Source organism: Vanellus vanellus, assembly GCF_965231255.1.
Source record: "Vanellus vanellus genome assembly, chromosome: 2".
In the NCBI taxonomy this organism is placed as follows: Eukaryota; Metazoa; Chordata; class Aves; order Charadriiformes; family Charadriidae; genus Vanellus; species Vanellus vanellus.
Window position 1 is genome coordinate 28,441,244 of NC_138906.1, and position 26,572 is coordinate 28,467,815.

General features: G+C 41.6%; 1 protein-coding gene across 1 annotated transcript in view; it reads left to right on the plus strand.

The window, feature by feature from the left end:
* Window positions 1-26,572, plus strand: part of DYNC1I1 (dynein cytoplasmic 1 intermediate chain 1) — a 216,369-nt gene that overhangs the window by 140,454 nt on the left and 49,343 nt on the right. The window contains exon 11 of the mRNA XM_082479264.1: window positions 22,366-22,512. Coding sequence (XP_082335390.1) covers window positions 22,366-22,512 — 147 coding nt within the window. The remainder of the gene's footprint in view (window positions 1-22,365; window positions 22,513-26,572) is intronic.

The window sequence follows — 26,572 nt, forward strand, 5'->3', positions numbered from 1 at the left end:
TTTGCAGGATAACAACCAGATTCAGGGTAGCCCTTCTGCGTACACAAAGGGGAGACTGACTACAGACATAATAATATGTGCTCCGTTAATTAAAAATTCTAGCTAGTTTTAAAAGTAGGTGCACTTAAACAGGGGATGACTCACTAAATTGGAAGCATTGAGACAGTCTATACTCTCCATTAGAAAAACACACATAGGACAAAGTGGTGGCCAGAGATTTGGCATAGCTGAGCTTCTTTCTAATTCTCCCATTCAGTTGGATGTCCCCCTTTTCAGAACTGGAACTCTAAAACCTGTGAGTTCAGAGACACATATGGCACCATGCTTTCACATGCATCCTGGATTCATCATCTTTCAGTTAAATGAAATAATTTCTTCTGTCCATGGGAAATATTTATTTTCTTGGTCAAACTGTCCACAGATAATTTGCATTATAAATTCCTTATGACTTGGAACCATGTTTGAACCACCATTATGGGGCTTCTGACATGTGGAATATCTTCTCCATCTCAGATCAGATGGGGATACCCACATGACATTAAATGGGGAAGCAAAAAGCATGAAACTTGGTCTCTTGAACACAGGTTTTGTTCTAACTGACTCAGATGGAAAATAACCAAAAAAAAAAAATCTTAGCTCAGAATCTGGAATTCAGTTATTCTATTAGTTAGTGGAAACCAACTGTATTATTAGTCAGCCCGATATCATTTATATTACCATTCTGCAAGAGAAACATCCCTTATTCAGTCCTGATTCAGTCATCTCTCTAGGTCTTCTGTGGGACAGGCCCAATTTTTCTTCCAGAATACATGACCTTATAACAGTCCAGCCCAGCAGCTAGAGATGAACACACACCTTATCATTACAGCTAGGTTGCCTAGATATGACAAATGCAGTACTTTGAGTGTATTTTCCCAAGAGACCTCTATTTTCCATTCCAAAGACTTTCTATAAAAAACATGGTCTTAATAAATACTACATCGTGCTGACTAATATACCTTTTGCCTTTCAATTTTTGGGCTCACAGAGCAAGATACAAGCAAGTAGAGACTCATTTCAGGTGTGACTGTCGAGGAACTCATGCAAGCCACTTCTGAGAAGACAAATCAATAAATAGGTCTATGAAGCCATTTCTGAGGAACTTCTAAGAAATTCCACCTCAGGAGTTCTGGTAATATCAATAGAAATAGATATGTGAAACATTTTGGACAGCTAAAGAGATGGCTGAACTTCAGCAGGTAGAACTTTAGATACCTCTTGTGCACATTTGATAAATTCTTAAAGCTAGGAACTGTAATGTTTTTCTGTCTTTCCTGGTATATTATACAGATTTAAGTGAGGTGATTACCAAGGAGTTTCTTAATTTTCTTTACCTCTTTCTATGACTTTTTGCAATCTTGCATAGGATCATTGAAATTGTCATAATCAGAACAACAGGCTCTCCCAGTGCCTCTGCTGAAAGTTGCCAGAGCCCACGGGCTTCAACTCAAGTTGTCTATCAGCCATGGCAGACAACAATGCAAAAATCTACCAGCGATGATGTTTAATTCCAGTCTAACTCCAACTCTAACTCCAATCAGCAAAATGTTTGATTTCAGTCTTTAAATGTGAGGGATGATGTGTTCTGTAAATATTTATCTTAGCTGTTGTCACTAATGATCTTACTGTTATGAAATTCTTGCCCAATTTAAAGTCATATTAGGTTGTTGGCTCATTAATACAGTGTAGGTGGTAGTAAATTTCACAGCTCTACAATATGTTGTGCTACAAATACTGGGTCCAATTTTAGCTAATATGTATTAAGGAAAAAATTACTATCAGCCAAGTGGACTTGTTTACTGATTAATTCATGTGAACTGCCATGTGGTCTGTCAAATCCTTCCTAAACAAAATAGTTCTACTGGCTTCTACTCTCTCCTCCTGTGGAATATTTCTTTTCTTCTACTTGTTTTATTTTTGCCCTTCTTTAGGTTTTTCTATTTCTACTGGTCCATATTGGGACCTGTGCTGTTTAATATCTTCATCAATGACATAGACAGTGGGGACAACACCAAGCTGAGTGGTGTGGTTGACACACCCGAGCGGCAGGATGCCATTCAGAGAGACCTGGACAGGCATGAGAAGTGGGCCCATGTGAACCTCATGAGGTTCAACAAGGCCAAGTGCAGGGTCCTTCACAGGGGTCAGCGCAACCCCCGATATCAATACAGATTGGGGGATGAAGGGATTGAGAGCAGCCCTGCCAAGAAGGACTTGCGGGTACTGGTGGATGAAAAGCTCAACATGAGCCAACAATGTGCATTTGCAGCCCAGAAGGCCAGTTGTATCAGGGCTGCATCAAAAGAAGCGTGGCCAGCAGGTTGAAGGAGGTGATTCTGCCCCTCTACTCCACTCTGGTGAGACCCCACCTGCAGTACTGTGTCCAGCTCTGAGACTCTCAGCACAGGAAAGACGTGGACCTGTTGGAGCAGGTCCAGAGGAGGGCCACAAAAATGATCAGAGGGCTGGAACAGCTCTCCTACAAAGACCGGCTGAGAGAGTTGGGGTGGTTCAGCCTGGAGAAGGCTCCAGGGACACCTTATCACGACCTTCCAGTACTTAAAGGGGGCTTATAAGAAAGATGAGGACAAACTTTTTAGCAGGGCCTGTTGTGATAGGGCAAGGGATAATGGCTTTAAACTGGAAGAGGGTAGATTTAGACTAGATATAAGGAAAACATTTTTAACACTGAGGGTGGTGAAACACTGGAACAGGTTGCCCTGAGAGGTGGTAGATGCTCCATCCCTGGCAACATTCAAGGTCAGGCTGGACGGGTCTCTGAGCAACCTGATGTCCCTGCTCATTGCAGGGGGGTTGGACTAGATGACCTTTAAAGGTCCCTTCCAACCCAAACTATTCTATGATTCTACTTCACCCAGTGATGTGCTGCCAGTATTTTAGCAGGGAGTCCCACAAATTTTTTCCTCCACAGCTCATCATACATCTCCTTACCACAAGGTTAGAAATGGGAAAGCAAGGAAGAGTGAGGGATCGGGCAATTTGTTCATTTGTTTTCCTATGTAAGCAAAAAAATGTCTCAGAAGCAAAATCAAAGTGGAAGGGTGATATCATTTGCCAAAAGAATGCTCAATGCTTTGCTTAGGTAGTGAGGAATAAATTGAGCATGCAGTTAATACTGCAGAGTGCAGGCTGGGAATGTCCTTGTAGGGAAGAGTCAGGGATGTCCTCTTGCCCCACGCTGGAGCATCACAAACTCTTAGTGTAATCCGGTGCATTCCAAAGACAAAACCCAAGCCTTTCAAAAATACTTTATGAGGCCCTGTGGATGACTTATCCCTGGTTGGGTTGGTTTGGCAGTATCCAGAGAGGGAATTAATTCCAGCAGAGACATGGAAATCACATTGACTCTCCCTCATTTTGGTAGGAGAATTTTAAGCAGTGGTTCACACTGCTGCTCTCAGCTACTGTTGGTCTGCATTTAGGTGGGGGTGACAAAAACAAAAATAGTATGGCATGGTTATTGATGATATGACTCAACATGAGCTCAATCTTATATTGATTTATGCAATGCATGGGGCTGGCCTTGTATGTGAACATTCCTGTACCACTGATTGATAGAGTAGTGTCGATGATGTTTCTCAGTCTTACTCTTTTTCTTAGAAAGGACTTATATGTCTATAATGTGTTTTTTCACTGAAGAAAAAAAAAATCTACATTACCCATTAATTATGAGGATTATTTGTAATGCAATGTCCATTGTTTACATACCTCTGGTCATCTCTGCCCATGATGTTGTTTCTGTTTCCTGGTGGACTGATCTAAGCTTTCTAAGCTAAAGTGACTGAAAGAAATATCTGAAACTTTGCACCAACACATGTGGTTGAGTGAGGCAAATGAGAACTCAGACTGTCTTTGCTCTAAAGTGCCTAGTTGAAGTCTGAGCTATTAAACCTTTCCTTTCAGTAGGGCCTGTTATCATGGGTACAGCGCTGCTTTTATGTCAGATCTCATAGCTTTTGGGTTAGAGCTGATCTACAGAGACGGAAGATACAAGGGAAAGAAATAATCAGCGGGTCTCATGAACTTTAGCATATTACAACTATTTCCTTTCTTCTGGAACCAAACAGGGGTTATTAAAGTTGGTTGAGGTATCTGGACCTCAGTTTCAAACATCCATCACTTTAAGAGAGGAGGGGTGGAGGGAAGACAGCTAAAGATATTAGTTTCATGCAAATAAACCAAATTGTTACCTTCTGATTTGCAAGACTGCATTGTGTTTGGAAAGTTTGATGAATTCTGCTTTCCTTCACTCTGTCTAATGATAGCAGTAACAACAAAAAAATTACTATTTTGATTTATTATAGTTTATTTCCTGATCTATTAATTTCCTCTTTCTCAGCTATGTCTTTTCCAAACGTCTCAAAAGGGCACCGAGAAGTACAAATGTGACACTTAGAAGTAACTCCATTCAGCGCATTTTTAAGGAAGGAGAGCACATGTGAAGTAGCTTTTATTTGAGGAAGCAGTAACCATTTAAGAGTTCTTTCAAGAAGTCAGATCGACTTTTAGCATAATCGCAAAAAGATTTCAGCAGCATATCCCTTTTAATAGCTGCAGCTATTTCTGTCCTTTTCCTAAAATGCCATGCAGTCAGATTTACTTGGTTGGTTCCATCTCTTTACTAAACTGTCAGGTTTTTGTGGGATATGGGACTTGTGTTTTCTATTTTAATTTCAAGAAAAGCTGTCCATGCTTGGAAAATATTGGTGGATTGGGTACAGAAATCAGCCACTCAGCCGCACCACAAAATGTTTCATTCTCCCCTAGCTTTTTTGTAGTGGCTTCGATACACTGTCATTAAGTTATGTGTTTGACCACTCTTCATTGCTTATCCTGGTGTGGTCTTTCCCTTTTCAACTGAATGGATGGAGTCAGAAATGCATATCTTAGAATTAGATGCACTGAGGTAAGTGAAGGGCTGTATTTAGTGGCTGATATTGGCTGGAGTTGCCTTTTTTTTTTCCTGATTTGGTTCCTTTGTTGTTGTCTGCTCTTTCAAAATCAACATAAATTCCTTCAGATGTGCTTTTTGGTCCAGCAGCCTGCCTTCTAAAGGTGCTGAGCACCCAAATCCACGAGACTTGTGTGCAGAGCAGGCTGAGGTAACAGCATGAATGACTAATATCCTCCTTTTCCTCTTGTCCTTGAGTTTCCTTCGCTGTGGAAACCAGACCAGAGCTCAGTCCCAGAACTTTAAAAGAAAAGAAGTACTACAACAAGTTTAATTGTCAAGAAAGTATGCTTGGAATACTTAAAAAATAAAGAAAAAATTCTCTGATAATTATATTGGGGGGGGTTCCACAGAGGCTTCCTCACTTTATTGCTGCTGTCTAAGTTTCAAGTAAGGATTCAGCTCTTCAGAGCCATAAAGGAAATGACAGCCCCTAAACTCCCTCCAAGCTTCCCAGAATTTCCTAAGTAAAATCAATCTGAAGAACCAGCAGCATATCCAGTCCCAGAGCTGACTTCTCCAGTTCCTCAGTTTCTAGTGAGAGGGGGCACCTGTGGTCAGTCTTTAAAGTGCTGCAAATCTCAGAGAAGACATGTGGCTCTGAGCTCACTGCAAATTTTCTTGAAAACTCCTGCTTTGGAAAGGGCTTTTTCATCAGAAATGTCAAGTTGTTAAAATAGAACTGGTTGACAGAAGATAAGTAGGTTTGAGTAACCACTGAAGCTTGGTGCATGGTGGGAGAACGAGAGACAATGGAAGAAGAGAAGTTCAGACGACATGGAAGGAAAAAGCTTTTCCTCATGAGGACAGTCAAGCATTGAAGCAGGTTGTCCAGACAGATTGCGCCAGTCTCCATCATCATCTTTTCAAGACAGGCTAGATGAAGCCCTGAGCAACCTCGTCTAATCTCACAGCTCACCCTGCTTTGAAGAGGAGGTTGGACTAGAGATCTCTTGAGGTCTTTTCGAACCTGAACTGTCCTGTGATCGTATGATCCTGGACATGAATCAGATTCTGCCTGTTTTTGTAGCAGTTCTCTGGTAAGTGGGCCTCTGAATGCCTGCCTTTGAAGATGCTGGGGCAGCTCCCATACTGCAAATTCTCCAGTACCCAGGGGCCTAAATTTGTTGCAGAATTTCTGTAACATGTACCAAAATGTTGTAAAATTAATCAGGTAGGACGTCTTCATAGATACAGAGGTTGATTTGTTTTCATTTCTGTTTTGTTTCCTGCTGTGCATCGTTGGTAGGATGATCTTTGTGGAGCTGTGTAGAGCTCTTCTGTGCCTGTTCTCCAGGACACTTTGTTGCTATTACGTTTGTGACTAAATGGTCATTTGCACATTGCAATAATTCATGCAGATGTGTAGGTGCACCATTTTGACTTAAAATTTGGGGGAATTTCCAACTGTGCTACTGGGGGTGGAGAACAGTTTCAGCTGTGGCTTGACTCATTCTGTTCTTATTTTAAAACCTTTTTCCTCTGTCCTGTTGTGTTTGTCCAGGCTGGAACATAGAAACACAGAGCACAGTTTGTGCTGTGAGGATTTTGGTAAACAAGAGCCCATGTCTTGCCTCTTAGGCTTTTGGTTTAGATTCTTCCTCCTGTTCTCAGCTGATAATGGCTGTCCTTTTTTGCTTCTCTTACTGGAGTTTACACCACTTTCTGCCTTTGGCGATTAAAAATAACTATTGTTTGTCCTAAGATTAGTGCTCCAATACTTGTGGAGAGATTGTGTGTGAGTCAGTAGAAGTTACACCCACTCGTCCAAAGGCTGAATGTAGTATTTGGAAAATGGTTTTTGGTGTCTTAGGTGAGAGGAGAGAGCTGCCTGCAGTAGAGGTGTAGAGGAGGGCAAAGAGGACCAAATATACAAGAGTCGGTCTCCTGTCTCCTGGATACTACTGAACTCAGAGGTGTCAGTGGGGGAGGACAGAAAAGGCACTGAAAATGTGAAAATGTACATTCTTGTCTTGAGTACAACAGTGTCTTACCCAGTCCTGAAATCACCAGTATAAAATGCCCCAGGTGAGCCTCAAGTCCTGCTTTACTGCTGAAATGCCACAGCTGTTACAGGGGCATCTGCAAGCACCTGCAGCTCAAGAAAAAGTATGCTGTGTTTTCCACATAGCCTTTCAGTCCTAAAATCTCTTAAAAATGAGTTTATTTCCACACAAAATCAAATAATCATATTTTTCCTAACAGGAATGGGAGAAGGAAACCTTCTTCCAGGCAAGGTTGGAGAGAAATTAAGCATCATTATTTGGACTGAAGAGATGTCAATTGGACCCACAGAGTTGTATGCATTCCCTGGGGCTTACCTGTATCTTTCCTAACCCTTAGCAAAGCTGCTTTTTTCTATGATGACTGGGATCTATTGCTCTCCTGTGCAGAACTCCGAAGAGCAACGCACCCCTCAAAGCCAATGTGTACACTGTAACAGCAAAATTGTACGCTGTACCCATCAGTCTGTGAAATGACTGCTAATACAAAAGGTGGGTGCAGTTTCCCTGTTAGTAATTAACATTCTGAATTCCTTCAGGATGGTGTTTATACATACGAAGTCTGCTAACAACAGAATGCTCCTTTGCTTAGAGCAATGCTTAACATAGATCATCTTCCTCATTTGAAACTGAGATTTCAGTTATGAATTAAAGAATTAGGAAGCGACAAATTTGCTTGTCTTGGATATAAAATTTTAGGCGGTTCCTGCTTCTGATCCTTTTTTGGAGAGGGTAGATTATCATCACTTAAATGATATGCTGTCACTACTAGCAATAGCATTGTGCTTTTTGTAGGTGTTAAAATAGTGATTTGTAATGAACCTGTACTTAAAGGTGCTGTTTCTTGTCTTAAAGTTCACGTATTCTTCCTTTCAGACCAAATATAAAGAATATGTTGGCCGCTCGATACGACAGGCATTCTTTTTTTTTTTTTATGTTTCTTTGTTTCACTGATAACTTGCATTGAAACTTTCTGAATTACTGGCATCTATCTAATATGAAATATGCAAATAATGCAATTTGGAGAAAACCTAACCTTTGGATTTGCAGAGTTAGACATTCAGTATTTTTAAACTTTAGCTAGCTAAGGAAAAAAAAAATCTCAGTCAAAAAATATATTTCATAAGAGAAAATTATAGTGATATTGATGGTTTGCCAAAACCTCAAGCAGTGACAAAATCCACAGTGTCCTGAAAGAGATGCCTTTGCAAAACCATTCCTTTGCAGATGGCTTAGATTATTGATACTTACAAACACATGACATTATTCGTGCAACTCAGAATTTCAAAAAACTCCGTTGCTAAAAAAAATGCAAATTTGTCAAACTATCCCAAAATCGCAGAGAAAAAAATCACCAAATCCTGCAATTGCTCTTGAGGGTGTTTTACAGGTTAGTAGTTGTTGATTTGGTTACATTTCCACATGACCGAGTGTAAAATATTTTAAGGAAGAGGGAGGAAGGAAAGGAAAAAAGAGTATAACTTTCCTTTGTTGATGTGAACATTACGTTTTAAAGTTTTTCTTATATATCTGAAACTCCCAGTGCTAAAAAGGTTTTGGGTGAACACGAAACGTGGGATCAGATGTGAAATCAGTAAGTTATTGGGATCCTTCCCCAGAATTTTTTTCCAGAAAGGATATAAAATACCACACAATTCCCTAGCTGCACTGCAAATGATGGATAAACAGCCATAGGCATGACTATTCTGTTTGGGTTATGTAAGTGTTCTCAGCGCAAGCGACTTGCAATGGGGAGTACATTTGGTCCAAATTCGAGAAAATTATTTTCACCTCATGATTTTTGTCTCTGTGGGAGCTCTATGTGAGGAGTGAAGCCTCTTTCTGTGTCACCTGGCACAAAATATAAAACAGTTACTCTTCTAAAGTGCTGTAAAAGGCCCCAGAAACCAAGGAATCCATCATTACAGCCGGGATACAACTGTCTTCTGCCTTAGGTCTAAAATCAACAGTTTTCCACCCTCTGCCCCCACGGCTGGATGACTGACAAGCACTTCCCTGAAAAGAATTTTTATATACAGACAACACTGATTTAATGATGATTAATGCTCCCTGCTTCCCACAAAGGGAAAGCAGAAGCACGTGCCGACTGGGTGAGATACTGATATTATCCCTGGAAGACATTTCCCGTGTGAGGCAGAGGGTCTTCTGGAAAGCGGCAAAAAGGGGAGTCTCTCTCAGCCCACTTAGAGACTGCCCAGTAATTCTTACTGTAGGAGCACTGCTCTGCATAATGATATCATATTTGCTGTCACTATAATGATGATTATAAAAAGTGAGCCTTTGTTAGTAGTAAGTGCCCATATGAAGTCATTTGTAGTATTTTGCAAAAATTTCACGATCACGATATAACCATAATAACAGAATACAAATGATGACAAATGCCATAGATTTAACTTTCACAAAGCAGATCTTTCTCATGAAATTTTATTAAAACAGGATTGTCTTTATCATGAAAAGTATCAGAGAAGAAAAGTTAAAGTAAATTTATTTTAGCGTAAGATGACAAGCAAATGTCCTACGTGCAAAAAGCAATACGCTTTTAAAAACTTGTCATATTGGAGAGATCAGAGTGTTTTCATTATCTCTACAACAAAATGTGCCAGGGTACATTAGGATCTATGATTTCATTTTGATCGCTCTTATAACAACATTTAGTATTTTTGTAACTAAGATAAATATCAATTCCACTTCAGTTCCATATTGTTCATGAACATACCCTGAATCACTAGTCATTTCACGTCTAGAAGAACACGCTTAACAGTTGCTATTTGATGTTTACATCTGTAAATAAATAGACTAAGCTCAATTTGACCTGAGTTAATAATGTTGTGCAGAATTGCTTTTTGCCATAAGCTGTCTGGGGTAAATCCTTTCTTCCTGGCAGGATAGGGATGCATTATAAAATGACCCATCACTAGTGAGAGTGGATGACCCAGGCGAGCTGTTTTTGAGCAAGATGTGGTCCTCAGTTACTCCAGGAGTCAGAAAATGTAAGCTGGCATTAACTGTGCTGATTTATTGTAACTAAGGCTTTGACCCTGAGACTGGAAAAACACTTATCTCATTCCTTCCTCCCCTCCAAGACTACTCATGGAAAAAAACAGGAGTAACCAAATTGCGGAACTTTGCAGGTGAGGAAAGCGGGATGTTAAATTTCAGGAAACTAAGGTTTGTTTGGAGAAACGGGGATTAAAAATTGGGTCTATAATGGGAAGTTGTCATCTCTTCCTGCATGGCCTTAGCTGCTCCATAATGCTCCATGGGCGCAGAGCCAGGCTACTCATATCAGAATTTGTACGGTCATTTACTGTAGGAGACACAAACAGTGCAAACGCAACTCGTGTTCCTGCCCTCATTCTTAATGCAAACTTGCCTGTGGTATCTTCTGCGTTTCCAGTCGATAGCTGTTTATCTGTGACTCTCAGTCTCTCAATCCTCATATCTATGTGCAATGTTTAATTAATTTTCAATTATTTCCAATGATGTAGTGACACTACTTATAAATGATACATCAGTGAAAGTGATGGATTTGGGCAAATATAATAGCCTGTCAGTCTTCACTAGAAGCTACAATTAAATCAAAAAGATAAGAAAAGATTACTGTAATTATTTTGACAGTGAACTGATAGAAGTTTGCCCAAGTGACACAGACTATAGTGTACAAAATGCCAATTGCTTAGAAACAAGTAAAATAAGAAATACCATTGTCCCTTTGCTGCCATAGTACTTCCTGCAGAAGTCACCTCACAGCCTTAATCAGGAAAATGAAGTGACCTGCCTCCAGGATCAGGCAAAGCTCCATTCAAAGTCCTTGATAAGTAAAGAGGGGTCCAGTAAGTAGAGATTTATTCTGTTCTGGGCTCCCCAGTGCAAGAGAGACTTGGAGGTACTGGAGCAAGTCCAGCAAAGGGCCTCTAAGGTGATTTAGGGACTGGATTATCTCTCATATGAGGAGAGGCTGAGAGGGCTGGGACTGCTCTAGAGAAGAGTAGGGGGATCTTCACAACATGTATAAATATCTGATGGTGGAGGAAAGAGGATGGAGCCAGACTGTTCTCAGTGGCACCCAGTGACAGGACAAGAGGCAGTGGGCAAAATTAGAAATATGGGAAAATGCATTTAAATGTAAGAAAAAACTCTTTTACTGTGAGGAGGATAGAGCACTGGCACAGGTTGCCCAGAGATGTCATGGGGTCTCCATCCATGGAGATACTCAAAACCCAACTGGACACAGTCCTGAGCAATCTGCTCCAGTTGACCCAGCTCTGAGCAATGGGTTAGCCTAGACAATCTCCAGAGGTGCCTTCCAACCTTGGCAGTTCAGTGAGTCTGTCTCTGACATTTCATGCTCCTTTTCCCTTCCCTGTAATTCTGAGGTTATGCAGAAGTCAGATAGGCCATGACTGTCTCCGATTCTACAGAGCATTCCCAGTATCAGCTGAACATGAGGGCCTCCTTCCTTCCTTCCTCTCTCAAAGGAGGTCACTGGCATTCTAAAGTCCTACATAAAGAAAGCCTATTTGGGCAATTTGCTTGGCTGTGAGTCACTGAAATCACAGGGGACTTAGAAGAATTACCTACAATTAAGTTCATGGACAAACATCCTTCTGAGAAAAGATAAGTTCTTTCCTCAGCCGGGGTCTTAAAATGTTCTTGGTCTGATATGTTCAGTCTTCTGACTGCCTGGGCTCACGTGGCCTGTGAATTTATCAGTGGGGTTTGGACTGAGTGCCACACTTGAGATTTATCTGCAACTCCCTTATAGGCAGCTGTGACTACTATGCTCAACTTCACAGGCTGAGTTGTAGATAATTGCTCTTGCAGCATCTGTACTGGCTTCTAATTCATCTCTGGCTTCACATAGTTTGATTGATTAAATGCGTAGTTTGGGGAACTGCTGCCATAGAAACCACCAAGCTACCACCACAGCTCAAGAACAACTCGTGTTTCTATTCCTGTTCTCCAAGCCTGGAATTTGCTATCTCTGTGTGCTCTGTAAAGTCAAACTCTGATATTTCCAGCATGTGCCATCAATGATCATCTAGTTTGTTTCCTCTGTGAGGAGAAGAGTCCAGGACACCAGGATGCCAGGCAAGCCTAGCCCATACCTCACTCTCTGGGGGATCTCTTCTGCTTTTGCATAGTGCTAGATGGGGACCACCCTGCATAGCAACTCTCAGCCTCACTCCTGAGGCCAGGTCGTGGTTTCAGCAGAAAGCAGACTCTGCCAGGAAAAGACATGTGCGGCAAGAAGTTCTTAGCCCAGTGACTGGGGCACCTTGTGAGCACGAGGCTGAGCTGCCAAGACTATATCTGTATTTAATATCAGATAATGTCAGAGAATATGCAGAAGTAATTCAGAAAAAAAGAGACCAGAACTCCTGGACTTGTCCCTCCTAGCCAGGTTCCCCAGGCATTTGCTAGATAGAAGAAGTGGTTTCACCTTCATAGATGCTTTTGCCTGGAGCTGCCTGACTGCAAAGGGAGAGGGCTTTGGTTTGTGTGATGTTATGCGTATGTGCTTCTCAAGCCCTATCTTTCATTTTGCAATGCTTAAAATATTCCTCCCCCAAAAAAAACCTGTGGGAATGCAGAGATATGATGATGAATAGATTGACCAAAACAGGCTAAACTGAACTCTTCCTCTTTTTTTACTATGGACTCTAATCTTGTTATCTCTATTCTGCCATCCTCACACATGGATAATAATGCATGGAGATGTAAACAGTGCTTTAAGGCTATGCAGATAGAGATGGCTTTTGAAAACTTGTCCTATACTAAATACTTGCCTCTTTCAGGACCTTCTGGCACTGAACACTGCAATCTCTGCTCTGCTTGCCAAAATGAGATCTAAAGAGAATGAAAAAGGATTAGGCAAGCATCAGTTTTCATTCTTTATTATATTATCAGCATGTACTTACAGCAGATTTAATATATACACAGCAGACTATGCATAGGGTATAGTTTTCAAGACAGTGCATAGCATTAGGGGTATTTGCCACGGCAATTGTTGGTGTCTTAGTTAAACTGTCCCTAAAATTCTGCAAAGACCATGTCCTTAAGCATATTACTTTAGAGTCTGTAGGGAATGGAGAATCAAGCATTTCAATGGAACTGAAAAGTTGAATGTATAATCTTTTGTTTCTCTTCAGTTATTGTCCCTTCATGAATTACTGCAGACAGTTCATTGTAACTTATCTTACTGATTTATTGAGCCCAGATGAAACCCAAACACAACTAAGCTAATATGCAGATTGCATGATCACTTCCACGGGACGGTGGTCACACTACAGAAAGATGGAGGTCGTGGTTTGGTTGAGGTTCTTTATTTGGGGTAACTATCTGTGTTAAACAGTCCTTTCATATTAGAAGTCCAGTCTAATAAGCCCTTTTCTGACCAAAAAAAAAAAAAAAGAGGTGATGGTTGGAACCTGACATTACTTACTCTTGAAAGGAAAACTGTATGCATTCTCCATAGCAAACAGTGAGCAAGCTGAAAGTAGAAGACTCGCATCTTGCCCTGAATTAGCAATGAAATACAGTTGAGACTTGATTATTGCTGAATCTGAAATTTGGCTGCTGGCAGACCAAAACTGTTAAGACATTAATTTATGTTACAGTGGTATTGAGCTAGATTTATAAATGTGGTTAGATGCCTCAAGATGCAGAGAAAGGCAGGCAGCAGGATTTTCTGATGCACTTTGCAACTCCTAAATACCTTTGTCTCACCAACCAGCCAGTGTGTGGATGGACACCTTTTTGTGTTTGAGATGCTTTTTAAAGCAGAAGTCAAAGTGACTAAATGTAAATGCGTGCAGAACGTTAAGGAGCTTTCATCATGAGAAAATTATTCAGGCTGCAATTCACCCAAGATTTTTGCTTCTAAAATCTCTTGGAATTTCCCTCTGTGTGAAAACGACAACCACTAGTTAAGAGAATCAAAAGTGTCAGTAGAAACACACCTGACAACTTCTGGTTTGTCAGGTCCCACATAGCTGATGACTTACTTTTAAAGGTGTCCTGGTTTGAGGTAAAACAGAACCAATTTTGTTCAGTAACTTTGCTTCTTAGCTGGGCCTCTTCTAACTACTGACATTAACTGCATATTGTGCAGACAATGATCACTCTCTCAGAGTGATAAGACCTGTGTTTATAGCTGATGCCCAGGCATGGGATGCAGAGAGGCTCTGCTTATACTTATTGCTATAACCCCCAAGGCCAACCAACTCGGTTATTTGCCCCGTTGGAGTGTCGGAAGCGGAAAAGCATAGTGGAGTCCCACCTGCAGGGAGGAGCGGACAGGACAGGTGACCCAAAACTGACCAACAGGGTATTCCATCCCATCTGCCTCATGCTCAGTATAAAAGCTGAGGGATCAAAGGGTCAGCGCTCTTCCTTCAATGGCCGATGTCTGAGGAGGACTCTGTTTGTCTGCCGGTGATCCCGATCCGGAATCCAGATCCGGAATCCAGTTCCCGTCCGTCACTGAGTCCAGCCTGGGACTGCCCCAGTGCCAGCCGGTGACGTGATTGTCATCTCGGGAGCTTGATACGGTTTTGTATATATTTCATTATTTCTTTTTATTTTATTATTAATATTTCATTAAAGTAGTTTAGTTCCTTCTAAACTCATAAGTCTCTTTTTCCTCCTCTGCCTCTCTCTTTGAAGAGTGGTAGAGGGGAGCATCTGTCGGTCCCATCGGGGGTCCCTCGGGTCCCCAGTAGTGGATTTTGGCCTAAACCACGACAAAAGGATTTCCAGTAGTTGATAGGAACATTCTGCCACCAGCCCCGTATTTTCAGAAAGCAAGTGAACACTCTTCAGTGTAAGAAAGAAATGTGTTACAAACCCATTATAACAAAGCAGTGTCTGTCCCAAAGAACTTGCAGCTGTAGTTATGGGTGGTGGCAGGCCATTACCCATGCCCTGAGCTGGCTGTGTGTATAGCAGCTCTGGTCCAGAAGCCTTTGGCTAATACTGTGCTGAAACTAGTGAGCCTTGGTGCGTGCAAGCGGAGTGCCAGAGCACCATGGTCAGTCTGACACCTCCCATCTACTCCAAATTCTGGCCACCCTGCGGTATGAGCGGGGACAGCAGAAGGTCTCCATGCTTCATCCACAGACACACACCCTAAGGCTCCAGGTCTGCAAGGGTGCAGGCACGTCACTTCAGGCTTGTGAATAAATTCGTCAAAACAATTAAGAGTGCTCTTCTATAACTGCTAAAGTATCGGGACCCAAATAAAACAGACAAACCGAGGAAGTGCTTGCTTCTCCAACATGCAGGCATATGAACGTTAAGGATTTGACCCTGCAATTTGATAAGCGGCCAGGTCCTAATCAGAGAAAACACACGAATTTGGGTACTTGGCATGTAAGCAGTTGGGTGAGAAGAAAACTTGATTTTGATGTGGTCTTGTTATGAAATTGCTTCTTGTTTCTCCAGGCTTTAATTCTCTCATCTGCAGTCTAACAAATGAAGTAGGATATTCAGCAAAGACTGTATTCTTAGGCTTGCATGTGCGTTTAGTAATTCAGGGTTACCAAATTGATTTGTGTTGCAGTCGTGGATAAAGGTAGGCAGGATCTCCCTGTATCGCATTTGAAAAGTATCGTGTTTATCTGCTTTTGCAATACAGCAGTTTTGCTGCTTTTCTGAGTCATCACAACACCACCAAATGAATATTAGCAAATGCTCTTTCCAAAAGGTCTGAAGTGCAGATTCCCTTTTGGCAAGGCAGCTTGTGGACTTTCTTCTGATTATTTTATTCCTGTAGTTAGACGGACTGAACCTGCAGTTACAGAGATGAAAGCAGAAGGCTTCAGCTTTCTGCCCTGCTTAAAATGAAGGCACAAGGCTGGATATTGCCTTTCTGCAGATTTGGGCAGAGCACTCTGATTTTGCTGCAATGCTCAGATGTCAGCACTGAGGTTAGATGTCAGAGTTACCTACCCTGTAAATTCAGCTAAGAAAGCGCTGCGTTTCCTGACATACTCTTTTCCTTCTTTTTAAGGACTTAGTACTTTTTCAATAAAAATAAATTTAATTTGTGGCTACATTTCAGCTCCATTGGTTTGATGGTATAAGTGGAGCAATACCAGCTTTGGATTTAGAGCAGTCGTGTGGCTGAGTCTCTCTCTGCAGCTTTCATGTGGTCGGGTGAGACATTCTTAGAATCCCCAAACATTTTTGAAGATCCTAAACTGGAGACATTCACAATTCTTCCCTCCCTTTCTACCATTAATCCTTCATGTTTTAACAAGCACTGAAGTTAATACAGCCTACACTCTTTCCTGTCACACTGGGCCCCCCTCCCTCCTTTCTTTCTCTTGAATAAAGCAATCTGTTCTTTCCAGTCCATACTCTTGTAAATCAAAGGGATAGATGTCGACACACACCATAACCAAGTATAAACTTCCTTTTTTTAATTAAACAGGATTCTGACATTTGGTTTGAAGAAGTGTTTGTTTGGTTTTATTTATTTTATTAAATACGTGAAGGATGTCAACTGCTTTTATTTTATTTTTAGTAGAAGATGAATGGTACCACAAATAATCTCTAGCACAAAATATTTTAGATGCTATTTCGTAGTTCAATAGGAAAAGAGTTGAAGGGAGCAATACGGAAGTCTTGGCATTTAAAGCTTTTAGAATTAAGAGTTAACCTCTTTGGTAAAGGTTTCCATACACATAAATCATGTTTTAGGTACCTTTTAAAATTTAATTGGGAAAAACAGTTGTAATTCTGTTGCTATCGTCTCTGCCATTTGCTTATTACTATTAATTATACGAAGATATTTATGTGAAACACAGAAATATCCAGATTCATAATAGCTGATACTAAAAATAAGCAAGACTCTTGGAAGGAACATAGTCTCTATTTCAGTGTACAAATCCAGGTATCTCAGTGGCTAGGGCAAAGTCACCCTAGAATTGCCTCTTTCAAGATATCTGACACCTTCTTTTGTGGTGCAAAAGGATGTAATAGGGCAGACAAAACCCTGTGTTCAGATCTGACACTGCTATTTTCCATGCTAATGCTCAGTCCTTGGCCTGGCAGAAAAAAGGGGCTTTATTTAGTAAAACAGCTCGGTTGCTGTTTTGTTTGTAGATGATGATTTTTCCACCTTTGCAGTTGAGGTGTATCATCCATATCTGTTTTGGGGCCCCATATAAGTGTGTGTAGCAATGGAAGCATGAGGAGATGGTCTCATGATTGCCTGACCAGAATAAGGTAGGGCAGATTGCAGAGGGACTGGGAGTGCTCAGACTCTTTAAATGCTGTTCTTAATGAGCAGGAGTGAGAGCAAAAGGTTGTGAGTAAATTGTACGTGTACTTTTGGCCTTTGTTTTCATTTATTTATTTATTCCTCAGGAGGGCAGGCATAGGTGATCAGAGGGCCAGTCCCTATTCTTCAGTTCCTATGGAAAAAGGACTATGGGTTTGGCACCTTTCTGTGGTTCTAGGTAAGCGGCAGTACCACAGCTTTGTCCCTCTGCTCTCAGGCCCTCTAAGCCTCAAGCACGGAAAAGGATCTGCCTCTTCATCTCAGCTGCAGTCAATTTTATTGCCCACTGTTGTCTGTGTTAGACTGACCTACAGTAGCGCGCCATAGACTGTAGTGCTTTTTCACATGTGTTTGCTCAGCTAGAAAATCTACCCAGGAGTTTCCTGAGTGCCTGCTGCAATCTAACCTGGTATTTTGGAGTCTAGAAATGCCTGTGAACTCCTCAGATCGCTTCTTCCCACTGACGAAGTATTGTTTTGAGATCCATCTGGTGTCAAGTGTAGGCATATGGCACCAGTATGGCAGCGCTGCCTACGGGGGTGGTTTCCTGCAGAAGAGGTCTCGCTGAATGCAGTAGTCGTTGCCTATTGAAAGTCATTATTGTTTAGCACCCAGGTCTTTGTGAACTTGTTCAACTGGTGGCTGGGCAGAGTGCCATCCGAATCTATGGACATGAGCACAGACAGCTGAGTCTCTGGAGCCTTACACACATCAGATGTGGGTACTGAGGTCAGGCTTCTCAGCAAGGAGAATCTAAATGACTGTCTGTCCCAAGCATGTGCATCTGTGGTTGAAGGGATACGCCATCATTAATCCAAATCTGGGCTGGATTAAGCTGCTAAAATAAAAACCAGCTCTGCCAGCCACTTGAAGAGGGCTTGGGGCCTGTCGGAGCGGAGTGCACCAGCGGGGAGGGAGGAGGTGGCGGCAGCGGCCCAGCAGTCACCCCCCCGCGTGGGCTGAGACGGGCCGACAGCTCCCAAAACAGGGGGCCGGGAGGTGCTGCCCTCGGCCCTGCCACAGCAAGGCTCCCCAGGGGCTGGGCAACACCCACGGTTCCGAGGCCAGCCCTCTGCTTTGCCGTGACAAGAGTATGGACATTTCATGCCTTGTTTCTTAATTGCGTTTTTCAGTGCGGTGCTTGTAACAGCCATGAGCAGAAGCTTTAGCATTCGGGCAGTGAGATCGCCCGTTTGCCAGACAAAAAAATGCCAGGTTTAGCAGCCTGGGCCTGGGTCTCCCTTTTGCCGGGGCTGTGATCCCACCTGGAGTGAACTGAGGCTCATGCGCTGGTCTGAGGGCCCTTTGAGAGGTGGTCACCCCGCGGACAGGCAGAGAATACAGCGGGGGATGAGGCAGCGGCACCACCATAGAGCTGTCGGCCAAGATGTGGGAGCAGAAAATCAGAGTGGAAGATCACAAAGCCAGAAGTACCAGAAATACTTGAGTAGGGTTGCAGAGAAAGCTAAGGAGAGACAGAGGAAGCTAAATCCAGTAGACTGTATTAGCATGGAGGGAGAAGACACCAGAGCATTAAGCTAAAGTGATGAATGAAATGATTCGCTGCATGGAGCAATTCAGAGAAATGAAGGTGACCAAACACTGGGGTTTGCCTGTCCCTTGCGGCTCCTGGCAACCTGCAGACACAGATGGCACCCATGAAAAGATAACGCTGGGAACTAAATGCCTCTTTTGTACTCTGGGCACTAAACTCCCTGTGGAATTCCCTTCTGACATGATCTCTCTTACATTTCATTATGCACTGATGCCGTATACTACAAAACTATGGGCTTCTGTCCTCTGCAACGGCTAACTAAGCACCTACAACATATAAAATATGTCTAACTGAAAAACTGGAAAGCATTACCATCGTTACTGGAAAGTGCCGTGAGATTTCCCTAGAAAGGTGTGGTAGAAGTGCAAAGAGGGATACTCTGTTATTTTAAAACCTGACCACGGTACTGGTTCCTCCCCCTTTGAAGTCAGTGGCAAAACTCTGTTTTAGAGGAGCAAGACTGCTTGAATCGGCAAACAAGAGGCAGCCTGGAGGCAGAAGAGGCTCACAGGGAATGGTTTCTGTTGCTCTCCTTGAGCACAGAGCTGCTCAGACAGACTGGAGACCTGTCTGCTGCTCTCTCCCATTAAGGCTAAGAAATGAATGCTTTTAAAGTTGTTAAATGAATGGGCTGGATCTTACAGCCCTTACTCATTTGAGTACTGCCATTAACTTTAAGAAAATAATCACTATATTAAGTGCTATGGAGTGGAGTCCTTAAATTGTTAAATTCTAATATTTGACAGAAGTTTTTCCTTGGTAGAAAAATAATATTGACATAATTAAAAGGATGTGAACATTTCATCTGTTGAAGAATGCAAATTACTTTGGAGCGATATGTAAAACTATAAGCACCACAGAGGGCTTAGGTCCGTGTCATGTCTGTAGGTTATTTTTGAACCTTATGAAAAACACACTTTAGCAGTTTATATCCTGACCATTCAACTGTATTCTGGCATTCTGGATTGAAAAACATGCTAACCATGAAAACACAACATTTAAAAATACACTGTCCACTTGGCTTCTTTGCCCTGCTTCAGAGTCTCCCAAGTTTCTTTCGGACAAACTGAGCACTTTGTTGTGGAATTACTGTTTGAATTGGGGTTTCTTAAAATACATGTGGAGCCTTGTAGCTGCTGTGGGGTGTACACAGTGGTGGAGCTGTACTATTTTAAAATCATCTGGCTATTTCACTTCATGTAAGAATATCTGTCAGCTTAGTTATAAGGAATGAGAGGGGCTGATTAAAACAACTCACGAAGCCATTTAACAAAGAGATAAAATGTAGAACATGTGCTGTAGGGTCGTTTTAATTATAATGTATGGGGGATCTGTGGAAACCGGATGGCAGCTGCATTGTAGTTGAGTTTTAAGCCCCTCTTAGCAGTACCGAAGTCCTGTTACTCAGAGGTGGGGTTTCTTATCTGTAAAGCTAATACGTCCTTTGGAAATGGCGTTGGGAAGCTACATTTTGTTGCTACGACTCACCATAGTGTAATCATTATCTCAAGCGCTTAAACAAATATGGACTAAAATAGCCAATTATGTATACTAATCATCTAGTCATTAGATACTAGACTATATAATACCAGAGAAATGTATGCAAAAGCTTTAGTCAAGAAGGGAAGGGATAAAAGATGTCAAGTGAACAGCCACAAGAATCCAGAGAGAATGGGGGAAAAAAGAAGGTAGTGGCACCTTATTTCATTGTCTTGGCGATCTTATTAGGTCAAACAAACAGTATTGAATTTACTGATGTATGCTATAAATATGTTTACTAAATTAACCTATCATATAATCTGGCTTTAAACAATAGATATCAGGAAGCCACATGATTTCACTAAAAAATATTTAAACTTTACATGTTGATTTATTCTTATTAGCCTAGTCGTAGACATCAAGAGCTAGCCCTCTAGACATCAATAATTAATTCTAGCTCTATCAGAAGGAGGTTTAAATCTCTGGTGTTAGAGTTCAAACCAGCCTCCAGCCACTCGAAATCAGGACGAGGAGCAGTAAGGAAAGAAGATAACACATGTGCCCACATCAAAGTTTTTACAACTCCATCCACTCCTGCCAGAGATAGGGTCATCTGCTACGTAGACATTAGGTCTAGTTCAGCTTGGCAGCTCCTATGTTCTCAATTCAATAAAGTTTACTTAAATGTCTGCAGTGCTTTTTATGCAACGGAAATATGGTAATTTAGTTAACCCGTTGTCATGGAGTAAAATGGATTCACACATGGGAACATCACCACTTCAAAATATTCGGTCATTAAGCTATAATAAGGATTTGTTACCAAAACTCATTGGAAACAGCCAGAAAATGAATTTTTAAGAATGCAACCACTAACACTGAATTTAACTTTCTGACTGTAATTGCTGCAGCAGTTCAAGTCTTGCTCTGTGGCTTGTAAGCATCATTAAAACTGCCCATGAAAAAGGGACATTTGCTTCTGTTTGCAAACTTTCATTATTAGTATGTGAATTCTCAGGAAATTATATGAATGCTGTAACTTTTGCTTTCCAATTTTCATAAAACAAAGACATAACATCGAGGACCAATTATAGAAAAATGGCAAATTCCTTAGAAAGAGGATGGAGGAGTTGAAGGAGTTACAGCTTGTAGCTCTTGGCTGTAGCTTGTTGGCATATGAAGGTTTTGGGGACTGTTCCCCTGAGGATTTCAGATGTTGTGTGTCATTTTAAAGAGACTGGAAGGTGGTAGTTGTGATAGATACCCATTTCCATGCTGGCTTGTGGGGCACTCAACCAGACAGCCAGGGTAACCGTTACACCAGTCTGGCTCCTCAGCATCCCCAGCTAAAGAAAATGCACAAAGGCAATTCAGATGTCATTAAAAAGAGGAAAAACTAATTTCTGCTCAAACACCGTAAGGGAAAGTGTGATTCCCTCTGCTATTAGAAGAAAGAGGACCTCCCTGTAGCAGAGAAATCAGTCATTGATCCAATGAGACGTGGCTTGTCAGCTGATGCTCTCAAGGCAGCACACCTTCAGGTGAACTGCAGAGGGTCTCACAAACTCACCTCAAATCGTTTGAGAGTTAAAAACTTGAGGAGCAACAGGGGAAGAACTCTCCCTGATGTGAAACCATGGGCCAGGATGCCAACTTCTGTTAGGTTGGCATCTGGTTATTCGAAGTTCTCACTTTTGGAAATGAAATTAAGCATTTTCCCATCACTGTCACGGACAGATTATCTCAGGTTTTTAGCATCATGCTAAGACTCATCCTGTGGTGCATATTTTCCCTGGGACCAATGGAACTACAAATTTTAGGGTCAAAATTAGCTCTTTGCATATGTCCTATTGGCTTTAGCAGAATTACTGGTGTGCAAGGAATATGAATAAAGCTCATACAGTGAGCTTCTAAAATACAAAATGCTAATTACAATATGCTTCCTTAAGGAAAGAATTGAAGGTGACTGACCATGTAACCCTTCTCTTCTTCTCTGCCTGTTTTACTCCAGTCCTCCGTGATGTCTGTCTGTTTTGCCCGCTTTCATCCAAACCTGGTCGTTGGTGGAACATACTCTGGCCAAATTGTCTTGTGGGATAATCGCAGTCACAGGCGCACTCCAGTTCAGAGAACTCCCTTATCTGCTGCTGCTCACACGGTAAGGATAAAAATCATCTGCTTCTTTCGTTAGAGGAAAGGGTCAGCAGGGAAGTCGACCTGTCTAGTTGTCTTTAAGATGCTGGTTGCCACACAGATGAAAACCTAAGTGTAGTCCTCGAAGGGAAAGAAATAGATGAGAGATGTACAACCACCTCCTGTAGGTGTTTAACCATCAGACTTTGTAGGGTCAGAGATTATCCTCCTTTCCAAGGAAGAGGGCAGGATCAATTACAACACTTGAATGAGGCACCTTTGTGCCAGCACAGTGGCACTGTGACTCTTGCTCTCCATTGCCTGTAAAGAGAACCAGGTCACTACAGGGAATGTGTGTCTGTCAGTCCAGCATAGCACGCAATTTGAATCACTTATTGTTGTCTTGTTGTACATGAGTTTCTTTTTTGAACCAGATTAGGCACCTACGGTGGTCTCAGTGGAGTCTGTAAGTAGACACTGGTGCTCTTGAAGAGAGTGGGGCAGTTTGCTTCTGTTTTCCAGTATATATACCTAAATGCCTGTCACGGTCTCCTACTCCTGACAGGGCCATAGGGCAGAGCTTGCACAGTGAGGGGAAGTTTGTTTCAACAGAATGACGTGGAAGAGCATTTTGCTGACGCACACAGATACTTGCACATATAATGATGGTGGCACAGGGCTCTGGTGATGTCTGGGAGATCTACAGGCAGAGCAGTAGCACAAAATGCCTGAGAAGGAAGGGAGTTTCTCTGTGATACAAAGATGATGTCTGTGGTAGAAAACTCTCTTCCATTGCAAAGTACTCATATTGTGCTGGAGGAAGAGATGAGCCTGGGTTGCCTGCTACGGTGTCCTCACCCTGCTATGGCACTGATTTCCAGTCCATCCCACACTAACATATTGTGCCTTTTGAGGTGCCTCAGAGTCTGGGCTCAGGCAGTCTCTTCATAAGAGCTAGAAGGTGTACTCTGTGGATGGTAAACATACCTCATTTTGGGAGTGGGCTTGGGACCATCCCTGAGTGGGAAGCAGAAAAGAAAATGCAGGTTGAAAGGAGGAGAAAAATGCAATAGTATAAGAATGCAGAAAAATGCAGATTTCCTGAAAGGTAAGAAACTGAACTACACAAAGCACTCTGAGAGATAAGATAATAATCTTGTTCTAGCAGAGCAAGGATCAGACGAAGTGATAGGTCTTTTGCACCTCCAGCTTTTACAATTCTGTGATTCTTATCTTTGGAATTTGCAGATCAAGGTTCAGCTTTTAGTTGACTGTGACAACATAATCTCTGGAGTTAAAAGACAACTGGAGAAGCCATGCCACCTGAATTAATGCAAAAGATTCAGCGTGGGGCCAGTATCACGATGGCAAGTCTCTTATATTAAAAAATGACAGGTGTGCACAGACATGCTTAGTGGGCCAGGCAGTGCAAATATTGTTCCCTAAATTTCCACTATCAGGAATGCTGATGTAATAATCTAATGATCCGTGCCATGGGTTCCAACTTCAACATTGCTTTTCATTTCCCTAGTGTCTTTCCTCATTTTGTCACCAGCAATGTTGTTCAATCTGCATGAAAAAAACAGTCTCTTCTGGAAGTGCAATTTAGAGATGTAGCAGACCAGAAAACTAGTGGCAAGAAGCTGACTATCACTGAAAATTGAACAACTGGGACTCCAAATCTAGTGGAAAAGAAAAGATTAATGGGAAGTAATTTGTTTACACTCCAAAAACGTTTAAGATAAAATTGTACCTCCTGGAATTATATATTAAACTAGTTTTATTATTGCAATAGAACAATATGTGATGTTTTGCTTTTGACAAATATAAATAAATGACTTTCAGTTGTGGATGGGCACTTTATGTGCTGTCACGGATTGGTATAAATAAGTGTTTACACAGTCTAACATGAGGAAGCATGACGTTTTTAAGGAATGATCAGATTTTACAATAAAAGAGTGCTTACTTTATGTTCATATATAGGAATCACTTACATAAACTGTAAACGAAGTCTTGTTGGCAAAAGACTGGCTTGAATCCTAGCTGCCTAGGGAAAAAAAGGATTAAATTAAAAAAACTTGAGTGTAGCAATGTTACTTTATGTGCTGCTAGATACGTGAGTTGAATAGTCGTTTTTTAATCTGAATTTATGCCATGTGTGAAAAAAGAATTTTTCTGTTTTCTTTCTCTTGCTTTGTTTATTTGAAACAGATAGTGTGTTGTTATCACTGACTTAAACCTTCCTGAAGTTTAGTATCACTGATTGCTGCCTGGATTCACCAGGAAAGAGAATTCTACCCACAGCTTACTCGCTAATTTCCTTTCACACCCACCACACATCTGCACTTGGGACAACAGGAAATTTTAATTAAGACAAAACCCTTTTGCATGATGATTTCATTTCCAAAATAAATAAAAGCAAGCTGGCAGCGACCCTTTGAAAGGAAGGAGCCTGTTTAGACTTTCTGTTACATACATTTGGTTGTCTTTTTCATCCATTTTCCTTACGTTATTTTTTTTTTTATTTTGGCCGTGAGTTTTATTGTGCGTGAAATTGATGGCTGGTAACCCTGATTAAAGCCAGACCTGGCACACTGAGGTGCTGCTGGAACGACGTGGCTCGCTCTTTCCCTCCCCCCTACATATTCTAGATACTCCGCTGTCTGCTTTCGCATCCTCCCACCCCCTCTGTATCTGTCCATTTAGTACTGGAGTTCAAACACTCCTCAAAAAATAGGACTGTAGTAGTTCAGAGATCAGTATGTGCTAATTGTATTTAGCACTGCGGTCATTAGCTCACCTCTGAGCAGGAAGAAGGTCCATTGTATGAGGGTAATAGCGTGAGACACAGGTGAGGGACAGATTGGGGTCCATTTGATGATCTAGGGGAAACCAGATGCCTGGCAATCTTAGAAAAAAAGAGAAAAATCGGCATCAGAATGGACCTTGGGACTTACTGATGTGTACAGGTGGGCTCCGAGCACAAGGTACCACTTCAGCAGCAGTTGCTGAGTCCTTCTTCAGTGTGTGCACACACACACTGTGCACTCAGATGCTGCCCTTTTTGCACTTGAGGGGAGGCATTTACTGAGCTTGCTCAGGTATCGAACCTGAGAGCTAGCCTGTCCTCTGCCTTTCCCTGCTGACGGGGTAGATGACTTGCAGCTGGATCTTAACGTAGTCTAAAAAAAGTGGTAGTTCTGCCATTCCTCTCAGTGGGGGCAAATGCGAGGTTTCTAACCCTACATGGAGTTGGCTTAGGAGCTCTATAGGGGTCTCTTGTAACTTTGGTCCTGATTTTCTTGAAGTAAGGAAAGTATTAGTGAAAAGCACTTTTTCTTCCTGGAGACACAGGTTTTCTATTCATCAGCAAAAGAGGCAGAGAAATTCAATTTTTCTTTGCTTCACTTGTGTATATGTGTTACGCTTAATTCAGCAGTATCACTTGTACCGGTCAAAGGAAATTAAATCTTATTGTTCAGTCTGACTGATTTTTCACTCTGGAGATTGCAGAATGTGAACCATCCCTCATGTGTCACCATCAGATATCAGATGACAGTTCAGGCTCAAAATGTTACCAGGTTCCTTGGAAAAGGAATAGGCCAAGTTTCATTATTGCATACTAAGTGGAATTCAGCCTCCACGGAATGACTATACTATGGTGAACCAGGTGTAACACCCTAAATTTAGTCACTCCACACTTAGAATTACAGCTCTAAAAAGGTATATATTTGCCAGTGCTGGAGAACGCTGACGGACTTGTTCATGTTTTTCTACTGAAGTACATTTGCAAATACTTAGCATGCAAGCCAAATTCTGGAAAAGTTCAAGTTTTATGCAGCTGTTTTCTTGAATAAAGTTTTCATTTTGATTCCATTTTGACTATTTGCCTCTTTCTGCTGGTTATTTTCAGTGTCAAAAGCCATCAGTAGAATGATACATGTCCCTGTGGGTGAAATCTCATCCACATAATTCAGTATTTTCACAGCATTACTCAGCTGGGTTGTTTTGTTATGAGGAAAATGAAACTTTGAAAACATTTCCACCTCCATAATGTATCTCTTAAAATTTAAATTTAAAAAAAA